This window comes from Myodes glareolus, chromosome 4 (genome assembly GCF_982192425.1).
Source record: "Myodes glareolus chromosome 4, mMyoGla1.1, whole genome shotgun sequence".
Taxonomy (NCBI): domain Eukaryota; kingdom Metazoa; phylum Chordata; class Mammalia; order Rodentia; family Cricetidae; genus Myodes; species Myodes glareolus.
Window position 1 is genome coordinate 5,763,741 of NC_142029.1, and position 14,102 is coordinate 5,777,842.

The following is a 14,102-nucleotide window of genomic DNA, read 5'->3' on the forward strand; positions in this document are numbered from 1 at the left end:
TGTCACTTCAAGACTGGGTTATGGTACATTTAAAAAAAAATAAGCCTTTTTATTCTCCCCAGGCTCACAGGACAGAAGAGGTAAACTTCAGTCACCGACTTGGTTTTCTCAAACGTTGACATTGCCAGCATGTTGCTAACCAAAGGTCCACCTCCCTAGTAATTAGCTCATAAACCTCTTTGGAAACATACGCCCATCTATTTATCCACCAGCAACAGCTAGGATTACACGAGCCTGGTTCCTGATGAAGGCAAATCCAGCCAGGCAGTTTCTTGTGTGTATTCCACTCGGGCTCTGAGCCCAGCGCCCATGCCCAGGGCCGCTCTTCCTCCAGCCCCTTCACTGTTCCCTCATAGCAGTCACATGCTCCCAACATAGCTATGAGGCCAATACAAAAATCATAAACTTACTTAAAATAGGTTGAGATTTGTGTGTGTGCACGTGAACATGAATGTGTGTGCCTGTGGGAACCGGAGGTTGACTTTGGGTGTCTTCCTTAATTGTTCTCCATCTCTTGCTGACCTGAAGCTCAACAATTTGTCAAGATTGGCTGGCTAGTATGCTCCCAGGATCCACACCCCCACCCCCCACTCCCGTGCTGGAAATGCAAGTACAGACACCAGGACTACCTCTTTATGAAGCTTCTGGGGACCGAACACAGGGTCTCAGGCTTGCACAATGAGCTCTTTAACCCACTGAGCCATCTCCACAACACCACTTACACTTGGAGTGTGTGTGTGTGTGAGTGTGTGTGTGTGTGAGAGAGAGAGTGTGTGTGTGTGTGTGTGTGAAGTCAGATGTGCCATTTTAAGTGTGTGTGTACTTTGCAGATGACAATGTCACGCCACAGTGTCTTAAGGATGGACACGCTTGAGCATCAGGTTCAGTGTCTCCCATGTTTCTAGTGGAGGTGTGTTCTCAGCTCTCCTCTGTCAGGTCAAACTGGCTGCAAAGGCTCCATTGCAGCCCCACCTTCCTCTGAACTCTCCTCTCACATCTGCAGGTCAGTTCCTTGGAGAGCAGGTAGCAGGAACCAGGTAGAAGCACAACTGCTCCTGGAGAAGGCCAGTGTCTCAAGGCTCCCTCCCTCCCTCTCTTCTTCCCTCCCCAGCACCCACATCACAGGGCAAAATTTGCCAATTTGATGACAATGAACAGGGATTACAAACTTCCCAGCCATTAGGTTTGTTTTCATGCATATGATTCCAAACCAAAGCTGCCCCAGGGACCCGTGTTCCAGCAGTAGGAATGGAGCTGAATCCGTGTATCTAATGCAGAGAACCCCGGGAAGCCTTGCCTGTCCCTCACTAGACTCAAGACGGCTAAGCAGAGTGGAGAACCGTGAACCCTCCGACCACATGGCAGGCTTCGTCCCAGACGGAACAAGCAAGAGGCCGGTGCTTACACCTGGAGCCAGGGACCAGAATGCCTCAGGCAGTTCCTCTTTCACTTCAGCAGTTCCGGAAATCAAGCTCCAGGTGGCTAAGCAGTGGGCTTGCTAGGCACGTTAAACTAACGGTACCACATGGGTTGTCTGTGAGTCCATGGCAGGGTAAGTGTGTGTGTGTGTGTGTGTGTGTGTGTGTAGTAAGCATGTACATGTGTGTTTGCACAGTGATGTGTATGTTTATGTGTTGGTAAGTATGCACGTGTGTGTGCATGATGATATGCCTGTAATCACAAGTGGTGTGTACATGGTGGTGTATTTGTGTGTGGAATTAAACATACATATGTGTGTCTTCATTTTTGGTATCTATGTGTAGGTAAGCATGCACATGTGTGAGTATCATGTATATGTCAGAGGTCAAGGTCAGGGGTCTTCCTCTGTTGCTCTCCATCTTATATTTTGAGACAAGCTCCCTCACTGATCCTATTTAGAATGATCAATAAGCCACAGCAACCCTCGTGGCTCTGGATCCTCAATCCTGGTATTCCAGGCACGTGCCTCATTGGCCTTCTTTTTATAGGGGTGTTAGGAATCAAATCCAGGTCCTCAGGATTGCACAGCAAGTACTTTAAGGCTTGAATCACAACACAAACCCCTCCATCTTTGGAGAGAGAGTCTTTTGTACAGCAGCCTGGTCTTGAACTTACTACAGAGCCAAGGACGACCTTGAACTCCTGATCCTCGTGTCCCTGTCCTCTGAATGGTGAGATTACAGGTGTGCTCCGCCAAGCCTGGTACGATGCAGTGCTGAATTCGAGCCATGTGGCACAAGCGCTCTACCACCTGAGCCACATCCCTAGTTTTCTGCCTGCCTCTAAGCATTGTGCCCAGTACAAGATTTACAGGCTGTATCCTCCCTCCATCAAGCTGCATGACCTCCAGTGTGTGTACTGAACACTCTGAAGCTCCGTTTCCTCTGCTATCAAATGGGGAGGAGTGAAAACATACCCACAAAGGATTCGCGTGAGGTTGGACTGAGAGAATGCTCTAAGGCACCCAGCACAGTGCCTGGGACAAAGTAGTTACTCAAAGAAGCGCTTCCAGACCAAGTAGGAGTGGGCAAACACTGACACCTCACTTGTCCCAGCTCCAACTCTTGGCAGCACCCCAGGATCTCCCGGGTCCTTAGAACTCAACTCTGTTTTTTGCTATGCTAGGCAGGCACTTATTCAGGCTTTCCGCTGACATCACAGAAACCCAGGGATGGTGAGGGTGATTTCACCACCAGTCCCATTAGGGAAGCAGCCGCTGTCTTCCACCCTTCCTGTACCCTGTCCTGTTCAATGGAATCGTCCCTCCAGCTCCTCACACTGAGAGGTGATCTCTGCTTCCTCCTCTCTGAAACTTGTATTAGCCAATAGGATTGGAGGAAGGTGAAGGGTTGACTCCTGAACTGGCTCTCCTGGCACCCTGCTCAGCCCCTTGTGCCCAGCCCAGGCTAGCCTGCTAGACAATGAAAGACACAGAGAGCAGAGATGAGCCTCCTAGTGGAAGCCAGTCCTGCACCACTGGCCAACCACCCACCATAGATTGACTACTGAGTCCTGAGAGAGCCAGACTCAGGATAGAACCCTTGCTGATCCCAGCCTAACCTGATAGTCATGGAATCCTGAGATTCAAAGCGAAGGTTGGTGACAACCATTGAGTTTTAGGGTCATTGGAAAGAACAGTTTTTATTTTTAAGGGAATTGGGCTTCAATAACTGACACTCATCTATTTGCTGCTGGGTCTGTTCCAGTCATTCTGACCGGCTGCCGGGAAGGATCTCAACGGCTCTGCTTGCTTCCTCCTTTATTTTCCTTCCTCCAGAGGACTCTCCTCCCCAGCCAGGACCACAGACCTGTGACTGAGGGCTCTGACCTGTGAGAGACATGGTCGTTGTTGGAAAGACCTGAACGGTTTGCCTAAAGTTCATTGTGATGGACGTGGCTAGATTTAGAGTGATCAGCACCAAGACAGACTAAGGTAAAGACTGAAATTCAAGGCGAACTGAGTGCTGGTACTCATCTCTCTGCTTCCCTACTGTGGACACAACATGATCAGCCACTTGGAGCTCCTGCGGACATGCCTTCCCACCATGATGGACGGTGCACCTTTAAACTATTGACTAAAACCAATACGCCCTCCTTGTCAGGTACTTGGTTACAGTAACTAGAAATACAACCACTGTACTGTCCCAGGAGCTGGCCAGTTTCCTCCATCCACGTGACCTTGGACAGGTGCCCTTGCCTTCTCTTTTCTTATCCCTAGAACAGAGACATTTCAGGGCTCCCTTCCAGCACAGCGATATGATGGACCACAAGAGGAAACAGCAGATGTCAAAGTGTTTAGGGACCCTATGCCACAGGGTGGGCGGATGGGAGTCTTTCATTTGTAAGGCCAAAGATTCACAGAAATGCTCCTGAAGGAGGTATTGGGCCATCTCTTTCCTCCTTGGGAACTTACTTTCTTGAACAAGGGCTTGATTAGGGTAAAGGGAAAGTGGGCAGGGTATGCTGATCCACAAAAGGGTTGTATTAGCATTAACTTAGACTGGCCTGGATCCAAATGACAACCCTACCCACCTACCCTGGATAATTTTGGACAGGTGATGTGGGTTGTCCTTCTGTATGAATAAAGCTGTTTCGGCCAATGGCTTAGCAGAGTAAAGCCAGGTGGGAAATCAGAACAGAGGTATAGAGAGAGGGAGTGGGTGGGGTCAGAGAGATGCCATGTAACCACCAAAGGAGAAAGATGCCCACGGGAACTGTTAGAACCTTGACAGTAGGCCACAACCTCTTGGTGATGCACAGATTAATGGAGATGGGTTAATTTAAGATATAAGAGCTAGCTAAAAATATCCATAGCTAATAGACCAAGTAGAGTTTTAATTAATACAGTTTCTGTGTGGTTATTTCGGGTCTGAGTGGCTGGGAAACAAACGAGCAGCCTCTGACTACAGACAGGGGAATTAACCCCTCTGGTAGCCTCTGCTGCATCAGGCGAACAATGCACATGGTGCCTCCGGCACACAGAAGTAGCCATCAAAGGCTGGTAAAAAACTGTAGCTTGGAAATGGCGAAGAGAAGAAGAGTCATCAGAGAGGGAAGCAGAGAGAGTTCTAGTTCATCTGAGGGGACCAGAGCGTGGAGTAGAGTGGGTCATGCTGGGATGAAGGGACACCAAGGGAGTCAGGGAGAGGAGGACTCGTGACCAAGGGCCGTGGTCCCCTCACAGTTGAGAATATCAAGTTCACACTGGAGTCCAAAGGAAACTGCCTGGCAGAGATGAGTATACTCTAAGTGATGTTTGTACCCTACACTTTGACTATTGGACTCTTAAAACAATGGACCCCCAGAAACTGGAATTCCCCCAGGAAACTCATGCTGGTAGAAGAAAAAATGCTGAAGTATGATCCAGCCAGAGGGGGGAATTTTCAATTGGAAAGAGATTTCACAGTGTTGACAACTTGGGGACCCGTCTTCCTGGGGTCTCAAAACAATGATAGGTAGGAAAATACCTTGCCTGGGACTGCTTAGACAAACATAACTCTGTCCTCACTTCAAGAGGGGGCATTCCTGGATCCCTCCCCACCCTCCCTGATGGGGTTGCATTGAAGAAATGTTCTGCTTTTCCGCTACCTCTTTGGCTGTTTTGATTGGCTAATGGAGAATGAGTGGCTGAGCCCAGCTTGGGGCACGGACTGTGACCACATGTCTGGTAACAGCACCACAAGCTTAGGCCTCTGGGGATCAATGTCAGAGTCTCTGCGTCCTCCTGTTGTTTTCCTGCGTTCATTTTCTTCTCCAAGAAAAATGGGGCATGACTTTCACATCCCAGTGTCTATAAAATGGCAAAAATATAAGATTCTCACCGTCTCAGCTCCCCTTGGAATTGCAGGCATATGGAATGGTTGGGTGTATGCTCATGTGTGTACACGTACGTGTTCAGAGGTGTGCAAAGAAAGGCCAGATGACACACTTGGATCGTTCATTTCTCAGGTACTGTGCATCTTCGTTTGAGATGGTTTTTCTCACTGGCCTGGAACCCACCATGACAATCACATGGCACCGTATCCCACTTTTTACGGGGCTCAGACCCTCGCACATGTGTGGCAGTGTGCCGACTGAGCTACTCAGCCCCACGGTTAGTCCTCATTGGAATGGCACATGCCTAGGTTAGCAAAGCATGCTCTGGGGGTGTTTGGGATGATGTTTCCAGAGATGGCTAGCTCCCGAGAGCTCTGACTTGATGGATGGGGGCATCTCTTCACACCTTCAGTGGTATCATTGGAGTGGAAAGGCAGGAGCCAGGGTCTCATCGGATGACTCGGGTCCCTCCCTGGACGGTGTGTCTTTGGAGAACACATCATGCTCTGGTACCTCTGAGCTTCCTGCTGTACTTCCTTCCACTGTGAGGGGAAGAACGTTCCTCTGGGCTGCTTGCCTGCCCTGCATCCATTCCCGCTGGTGAATATCTATCCTGCTGCCGGCATCCTCCTCCACTGACGTCAGAGCCCCGCTTCTGCAGCCTTGCTCAGTGAAGTGAGAGGCATGCGTCTGACTCTAAGAGAACCTTCTGGGTCATCAGCTTGAGTCTGGGCCTGATGAGGCCTCTCACTTCACTAGACAGCTAACAAGTCTCAGGCAGACAGCCATTGTTGGGCTGCTCACTGTAGTGGCATTTCATGTGTATTTTAATAAATAAAGCTTGCCTGAAGATCAGGCAAGAAAAGGAAAGCAGCCACACTGGCCAGTCTTACAGACCAGGCAGCAATGACACACACCTCTAATCCCAGTAGACACAGTGACACAAACCTTTAAACCCAGTAGCCACACTAGATGCTATAGAAACCAGGCGGTAGTGGTGCACACCCTTAATCCCAGAACTAGAGAGGATTATAAAATGGGAGAGACAGCGCTCAGACACAGTCTCATTCTAAGGATTCCTGGAGGCAGGATCGCCATTTCCGACTGAGGTTGAGGTAAGAGCCAGTGGCTGGTTGTTTGCTTTTCCAACCTTCAGGTTGAACCCCAGTATCTATCTTTGAGTTTTTATCAATCATGCTTCAACCCACCCTACTGCACAATCCAATGAAGTAGATCAATCCTATATAATATTTTAAGAAGTACCTCAGCCACACACCCCTATCACCATAATGTTCTCCCCATATGCAATGGTCAAGTAATCATGGACCCAGTCAACTCTCAGAAACCATGAGCTAAAGAAATCTTTTCTCCCGTTTGTATTTTCTCTCAGGAATTTTATCAAATAGATGACCTAAAGCATGACCAATAACAACTTACTTCCAATGCTTCTGTGGGGCCTGGGGTGGGAGCCAGAGCTCCTGTGATCCCCCGGCAGGCTCCACCTACTCCCGGCTCTGTAGGACATGGAAAACTCTAGGACCCACAATCCCTAGGTCTTTGATTAAGGGTCCTGCTGTCACACTAAGTCTTTCTGGCATTAAGATGAGTGTTCACGTAACCTCTTCTCTTCTTTCCACATCAACATCCATTCTGGGTCTTCCAACTCCCACCAGTGAATGAGGAAGTTCCCGTCCGGAGAGCAAATGGCTGCCCCCAAGGCCGACAACACATGCAGGAAGATGAGTTGTTGCCCCGAACGCAGGGACATGAAAAAAGCACAAAACTTACTCCCTCCATCTGCTCTCACCCCTGACGCCTTGCAGGCTACCCAGGAGCCGCATCTCCCACCTGTTGCTGTAGCCACTGTGGCTAAACTCACATACAACACAAGTTCCTTTGTCTCTCCAAAACAGCAGAGCTTGGGGGCCAAGCGAGCCCTTTCCGACTCTATTTCCCCCTCACTCAGTTTCACTCTCACTCCCTACGTCTTCTCCTGGTACAAATGGAGGCGGGGATGAAACAGTTTATTCTACCTTGGTTGTCAGCCAAATCCACTTGCTTAAAAAGATCTACAATTCCGAGACCTCAATGGTTCAAAGTTAGGGAGCGCTCTGCACTTTCAGTGTCCCTTTCCTGAGCCCCCTGACATCAGAAAGAGACCCCGAGAGCCAGCCGGTGGCAAAATAATGTAGACCCTGCTTCCAGGTCATTTCCAAAGTCCATGGCTATGTCTAAGTCTCCGGGACTGTCTGCAGTGGAGGGAGACTCGGCTGATTGGGCTGGGGAGCGGACTCAGTTGGCAAGGTTTGACTTCCTACCTGACGACCTGACTTCAGTCCCCAAAACCCACACTACAAAGCCAGGTGTGGTGACACATGCTTCTTTATAATCATGACTCTGGCATTCCTGGAGTTGGCTGGTCGGCCAGTCTAGCCTACTTGGCAAGTTTTAGGTCAGTGAGAGACCCAGCCCACAAAAAGCGAAGTGGGCCGAGTCTGAAGAATGGCAGCCCAGGCCGTCCTCTGGGCTCATACATGCTGACACATGTGCACGAGCACACACAAACATATACACACTTAACAAAATTCAGTTATGCCTGTGAACACGGCTGGCCTGTCAGCCTTACCCAGCAACACTCTCTGGTGGAATTCATTTCGTTTTTTAAAGTTACAGTCAACTCCGTTGGAGGTAAACGATCTCTGAGAACACTTGCTGCTTTAAATAAACACGAACACAGGGCTTTCCACACGTTATCAGAAGGGGCTCGTTTCTGAACAGACACACGTCACAGGGGAACAGGAGTTGGCTGGGGACGGCCCTTCACACTCTCACACTCAGTCTGTCTTCTGGCCCTGGAAGGTTCTCCCTTGGGCAAGAAGGTGATTCAGCACCAGCTGGGGAAACAGCACCCTGCCTGCTCTCAGGGCCTTCAGGGAAACCCTCTGGTTCCCCTTAGAACTGAGACCACATGTGTGTGCTTTTCGCACCCCCTCCCAGGAGATTGAGAAAATCTGCAAGAGCAGGGAGGCCTGGTCTGAGTACGGCTGTCCAGAAAAGCCTCTGAGGAAGTGGTTGAATGCCTTCCCTTGGGAGCTCACAGCTGAGCAGAGGGGTTCACTGAGCTGACATTGGTTAGGGAGCTTGTGAGATGGCAGGGCTTGTATCACTTCCGATGTTTCATCACAGAGATTGACAAGGCCAGATGGGGTTGGGGAGCAGAGCCCCAAATCCCAAGGCCCTCTTTCCAGATCCTTCACCTCCTTAGGAATCTCCCCCTCCTCCTTCTGAGTAAACATCCCATGTCTGCCTCCCCTCATCTGGAGCCTGTGGTGCAGCTGATACTTTGTACGAGGCACAAGGTGAGAGCCCCAGAACAGTGGTGAAGTTTGCATTAGCACAAAACAGGCGACATTAGTGTTCTGCAGATGAAAAGACAGCTCACCCCTTCCACGTTCCGCAAGTTCTCCATGTAAGCGCCTTGCGGAGGTTTTAATAGTTACACGTGCTAAGGATCGACTTTTTGTCGTTCCTTGGGCCTCCTTTGTTTCTTGCCTTGCTCTTTAAGACTAGTCAGTAGGGCCCCGTGGGTGTGATGAGCATTTCCCTATTTGGGCTGTCCCAGACATGGCCACTAGCCATGCGGCCACTCATGCGTGACTGTGAGACTGAATTCTTAATTTTGCTTCAGTCCATTTGTATCTAAGTCACAGTACCACCGGCAGGTGTCAACAGCACTGGGCAGCCCGTCAGAACTTTGGGTTCCCAGTTCTAAATGCAAATGGAACCTTGGATCTGCTCTGACTCCTTTCTCAGTGATGCTCGGGCCAGACTGCCACTTCCAAGTGCTCGTTCAGTGACTGAGCACAGCAGTCTCGCTGTCCCAGGAGGAGCAGGAAGCGCGTCGGAGAGGAAGCCAGTGCACCCAACCACTTTGGACTCTAGAGCATGGGGCAGGGGCGGGGCAGAGGGGACAACCAGGCTCCATTTATTTTTATCACAGAGTGTTACAGTTGTCGGCTGTGCAGCTGAGAAACACTACTAGGGAGGGGGACAGAAATTGGCTTTGTCTATGTTCCCTGGCACCTACTTCTGTTGTTCAAAGGGTGCCAGAAGAAACAGGGTTGGTGAGGGTGGGGACGAGAGAGCTCTGAGTGTGCAGACGCTCTCTGGGTGTCATCAGAGAAAGGAGAACACTCAACCACTTTCACGTCTGCATCAACACTGATACAAATGTCACCGGGTCTGTATGGTCCGTCTGCCACGGGGACAGCTCTTGCCATCCAAGGCATGGTGACAAAGGTCTGTCACATAAGTGCTTTGAACAAAGAGGAGTTTGGCTGTGTCCTGGGTAGAATATGATGACAGGGACCAGACTCCACACAGGGGTTCTCAAGGCAAGGTCACCCCTGCTCTTTCCACAGGCATTGACCTTCCCCAAGAAGAAGCAGACTGGGTTCATAAAGAACTCAGTCACAGACCCAGGAGCTGACAGCTCCCTGTGGAGGTTCTTCATAGGCTCTGCCGTACACACCCAACTGGGGGCCTTGTAAAACAGGCTGCAGATTAGCTGGGCAGTGGTGGTGCACGCCTTTAATCCCAGCACTCAGGAGGCAGGGGTAGGCAGATCTCTGTGAGTTCGAGGCCAGCCTGTTCTACAAGAGCTAGTTCCAGGACAGCCAGGGTTGTTATACAGAGAAACCCTGTCTTGAAAAACCAAACCAAACGAAACGAAACAGAACAAAAACAGGCTACAGATCTGGCTTGGACCCAGCTGGTCATTATTAGAGGCAATAAACCTTTCTGGAGTTAGATCTGTGGGAAATTTCAAGGATCTACTCTTGAAGAGGCAGCCAGTCCCTTCCTCCTCTATGTCTGCCCCTGCATCTACAACCCCCAGGGTGCACTCAGCCACCACAGAGCTAAAAGCAGCAGGGCCAACAGCCATGGATATGAGTCAAAGTCTACACATGTGAGCCAAAAGGAACCATTTCTCTGTGTAAGATTACTATCTCAGGCGTTTGCTACAGTAACAGCCAAGGTGCTATAGCACAGCCTGGACCCCTTGGCTCTACCACCTGGTGTCTGGGCTCTCCCTGTCCTCTCTAGCATGTTCTCTGCCTTGTGTACCACCTGGGAAACAGGGAACTCAATAGCATGAAACAAATGTCTCGAATCACATAAGGTCTAAGAAGATAAAGAATGACTCACACCCAGAAGGTTTACTTAACATCAGTTATCTATTCTGTAGCTTTAGAGCCTGTCCTGGAACTCACTCTGTAGACCAGGCTGACCTTGAACTCACAGAGATCCACTCGCTTCTGCCTCCCCGAGTGCTGGGATTAAAGGTGTGAGCCACCCCCCCCCCACACACACTAGTTATCTTTTCCTGTGCAGATTCCAGTGTCTTCTCCAGTAGAAACCCCTTCCCTTACTCACCTATGACTGTGAACTTTCTAAGTTATTCTATGTGATTTTCTCTGCTCTCCCACTGCACCAGACTAAACAGCTACCAAACTCCAGGACCTGAATGCCCCGGGAGTCTCCCGTTTCATGGGAACTTTTTTGATACAATACAGAATACTGTACAACTGTCATGCTTGCTGATCCAGGAATTCTGATTCCAGGAATTGATTGGGAGGAAATAAGGAAGAACGTCCACAGTGTGTCACTGTGAGAATGCTTACACATGCTACTACAATTTTAAACAACTGGGAACGACCTGATGGGTCTAAAGGACAATGGGCTCAGGGGCTGTCCAGTACTGAGGGACTTAGAATCGGTCATCACGTCAATCAACCAACCCCAGGGTTGAGAGTTAGGGCAAAGATTTAGGGTAGATGCATATTTCACGAGACTAGACTCCTACGGATTTACAGCGACCAACTTTAAGATTATTCTAAAAGTATAGGAATAAAAGTAAACACGGGGCCGCCATCGGGGCTGGTGTAAGTCGTTGTCCAATGTTCCATTAACCTTAGCAGATCTAGCTCTAGAAGAAAGGAGGAGAGAGGAAAGGGAAGTATCTCCTGCTTCCACGTCCACATGCCTCCGAGCAGGGAGCAGCATCAGAAGACGCCATACTTGAGGGCCAAGACAAAAAATGTTGGGGAGAAGGGAGGAAAGAAGAAAAACTCAGGGAGAAAAGCTTTTGAGAAGCACCAAGAGAAGGTAAGAGAAGACTTTTTATATAAATAAAAATAGGGCATTGGGCTGAGAGGGCAAACTGCTTCAAAGAGATTTTTATAGTAAAATTCAGGGGGCCGCTGAAAAGCAGAGAGACCAGCGCTCCAGTGCAGGGAGTGGCTGGGCAGGAGGGGACATGTCTGAGCTCAGCAGGCCAGCTGCTTGTCCCCACAGAGATGCCTGACCCTCTCCTGACAAGCAAGGTCAAGCCCCAGGATTGCCACCTACAATGCAGACTGGGCACTCAGCATCAAGCCAACCACCTTTTACCCGAGATCTATTCACAACCTCTTTCAACATCAAAGCAAGATCAACACCTTGTCTCTCGGGGATCTACTCTTATCTGGTTATTCCAGCTGGAGAGGCTGTGACCAGGTGACAGGAGCCTGGTCCCTCTCCCTGGAACCCTGGGATTATTGCAGGCCACCGTCCAGTCCAAGCTCAAAGCTTCCACACAAGCTCTGGCTCCCATTGCTTTCCTTAGCAGCCCCCCCCTACCCAGAACAACCCTTCTATTTTTGACAGTTCCTTGCATAGGCTTAATGCCAGTGACACACTGTGTGGGGCTCTGGGCTGAATTCTACAAACCGTTTCTACCCAGTCGTAATCTGTACCAAACATAAAGCCCACAGTGGACCTGGAGTCTGGCGAACATAGGAAAATGTTCTGCCTGATGTATGCAAAGGAAGGGTTTGGCAAATGCAGGAAGCAGGGGAGGCTGGTAACTAGAATGAATGTCAGGAAGGGATGTAGATGAGAGCTACACACACGGACTTTAAAACTGGTTCTCTTGGAGGCTGCTCTCCTAAGTTCGTGATTGTTAATAAGGCCAATCCCAAAGTTTCCTTTCCCCAGGGTTCTGGAGGACCCCATCCACAAGCCCTCATTTCCTTCAGCCATGTCCAGCTCTGAGTAGTTTCCCGATGTATTGTATACCCAGAGCACACACGTTACTACTAATCTCCCAGCATGCTGCCTCTAAGAATGCTCGCTCACACTGGATAATACCATCAACTCAAACTAACTGTCACCTGGACCCACAGTAACACATCATCTAACACGAGGTTGGGAGCTACCGACAACTGGACTCTCACTGCAAAGAAAAGGTGGGCGTGGTGCGGCTGCTTTATTCCAAGGAAGTGGGCTAGGCCGGTACCCATCTTCTAAGCACTCCTGCTGTGGGGTCAGTTGACTTCGCTAATGATGCTTAATGAAGGAGAGACCTATTCTTTTTTTGCAGGCCCACCCATCTCGTCTTGTCAGCAACTGAACCCCTGATCCAAACAAAACTCATCCTCTTAAATCCTGTCGCCAGATTGGGGTGGCACGCGGGAGAGGAGCTCCATGCTAACCACCAGCTGCACAGCCCCCTTGGGGGGCTTCCCTGCCTTCCTTCCCTGCATCCCAGATTCTTTCGGGACTTTGTGGGGGGCCCCCCTGGGTACCTGGTCTGAAGATCCCCGTGTTCCCCAGGACCCATTCCAAACACATCCCTCTGTTTCCTGCGCATGCAGCTGCTCTAGAAGGACATGGAGTGATCCCCGAGAGCAGTCCGTCCTCCTGGGGGCCCTTCGGGGGTGATCCGGGGCGGTTGGTCAGTCAGCGGCGGCCCCTCGAGGGCATACAGCCCAAGTAACTTTGCTGTGGCGATAGCGAAGCCGCGCCTGATAGCACCGGGAGAGCAGGGACCCCAGGGACACCCCCACTCCCCGCCCCGGTCTCCTGAAGCAGGCCAGGATGTCAGCGTGGCCGCCAGACATTTAAATCGGCCCCACGGGAGGCGGCGTGGAAGAAGCCGGAAAGGCGGCTGCCGCCTTGCGGGACTGAGGGGTGGCCGCCGAGGTCGAGGAGCCGCGGAGACACTCACCAGCGCGTGTTGTCGTGGAAGTGCTCCAGCACCGCGTAGCCAAAGAAGGAACCCGCCGGGCCCTGAAAGCGCACCGGGCGCTGCGCGTCGAGGTTGTAGGCGCCGGCCGGGACCCCCGCGGCCACCAGCGCCAGGAGCAGCGCTCGGAGCCCCCCGGCGCCCGTCCACACCGCAGCCGGGCCGCCCATCCCCAGCCAGCCGCCGCCCTGCGTCCTGCCCCACAGTCGGGGCTCCCGGGACACGCTGTTGCCCGGGGCGCGAGCCGTGCGCTTCGAGTCGGAGCCCGGGACGCGGTGATGCGCTGCACTGCGAGCCGGAGTGAGGCCAGGGGTGGCCGCCAGCGAGCCGCGTCCTCTTGATCCGGTGGCGAGGTCTGAGGGCTCGGAAGGAGCGGGTCCCGGGCCCGGGCGGCGTTGGACTGCGGAGAGGCGCGCCCGCGGGGTGGGCGGCCCGGGAGGCCCGGGCGGGACAGGCCCGCAGCGCCCCCTGCTGGACGTGGCGCACGAACACCGGCTGCATCCGGTACTGAACCAGGCGCTGGACCCCAGTGAACTCTATCCTCTCCAATGTCCCTGGTTCTGTCCGCGCCCAGCTCTCTCCTTTTGTGTTACTCTTGAGCCTCACACCAAGACCCAAAGTCACCCGAGTGAAGGATGGGGGAATAGTCTGGTCCTGCCCATCTGGAAGCTCATTTTTCAGAGGCAAACACTTAAGATCTTGAACCCGTTGGTGTTGGTAAGAATCCATCCTATGAAAG

The 14,102-nt window shown here is 51.4% G+C and overlaps 1 protein-coding gene across 1 annotated transcript in view; it reads right to left on the minus strand.

The window, feature by feature from the left end:
* Window positions 1-13,756, minus strand: part of Itga9 (integrin subunit alpha 9) — a 306,676-nt gene extending 292,920 nt beyond the window's left edge. Inside the window, exon 1 of the mRNA XM_048423214.3 lies at window positions 13,346-13,756. Within this exon, the coding sequence (XP_048279171.2) occupies window positions 13,346-13,533 (188 nt within the window). The 5' untranslated portion in view covers window positions 13,534-13,756. The remainder of the gene's footprint in view (window positions 1-13,345) is intronic.
* Window positions 13,757-14,102: the final 346 nt, after the last annotated feature.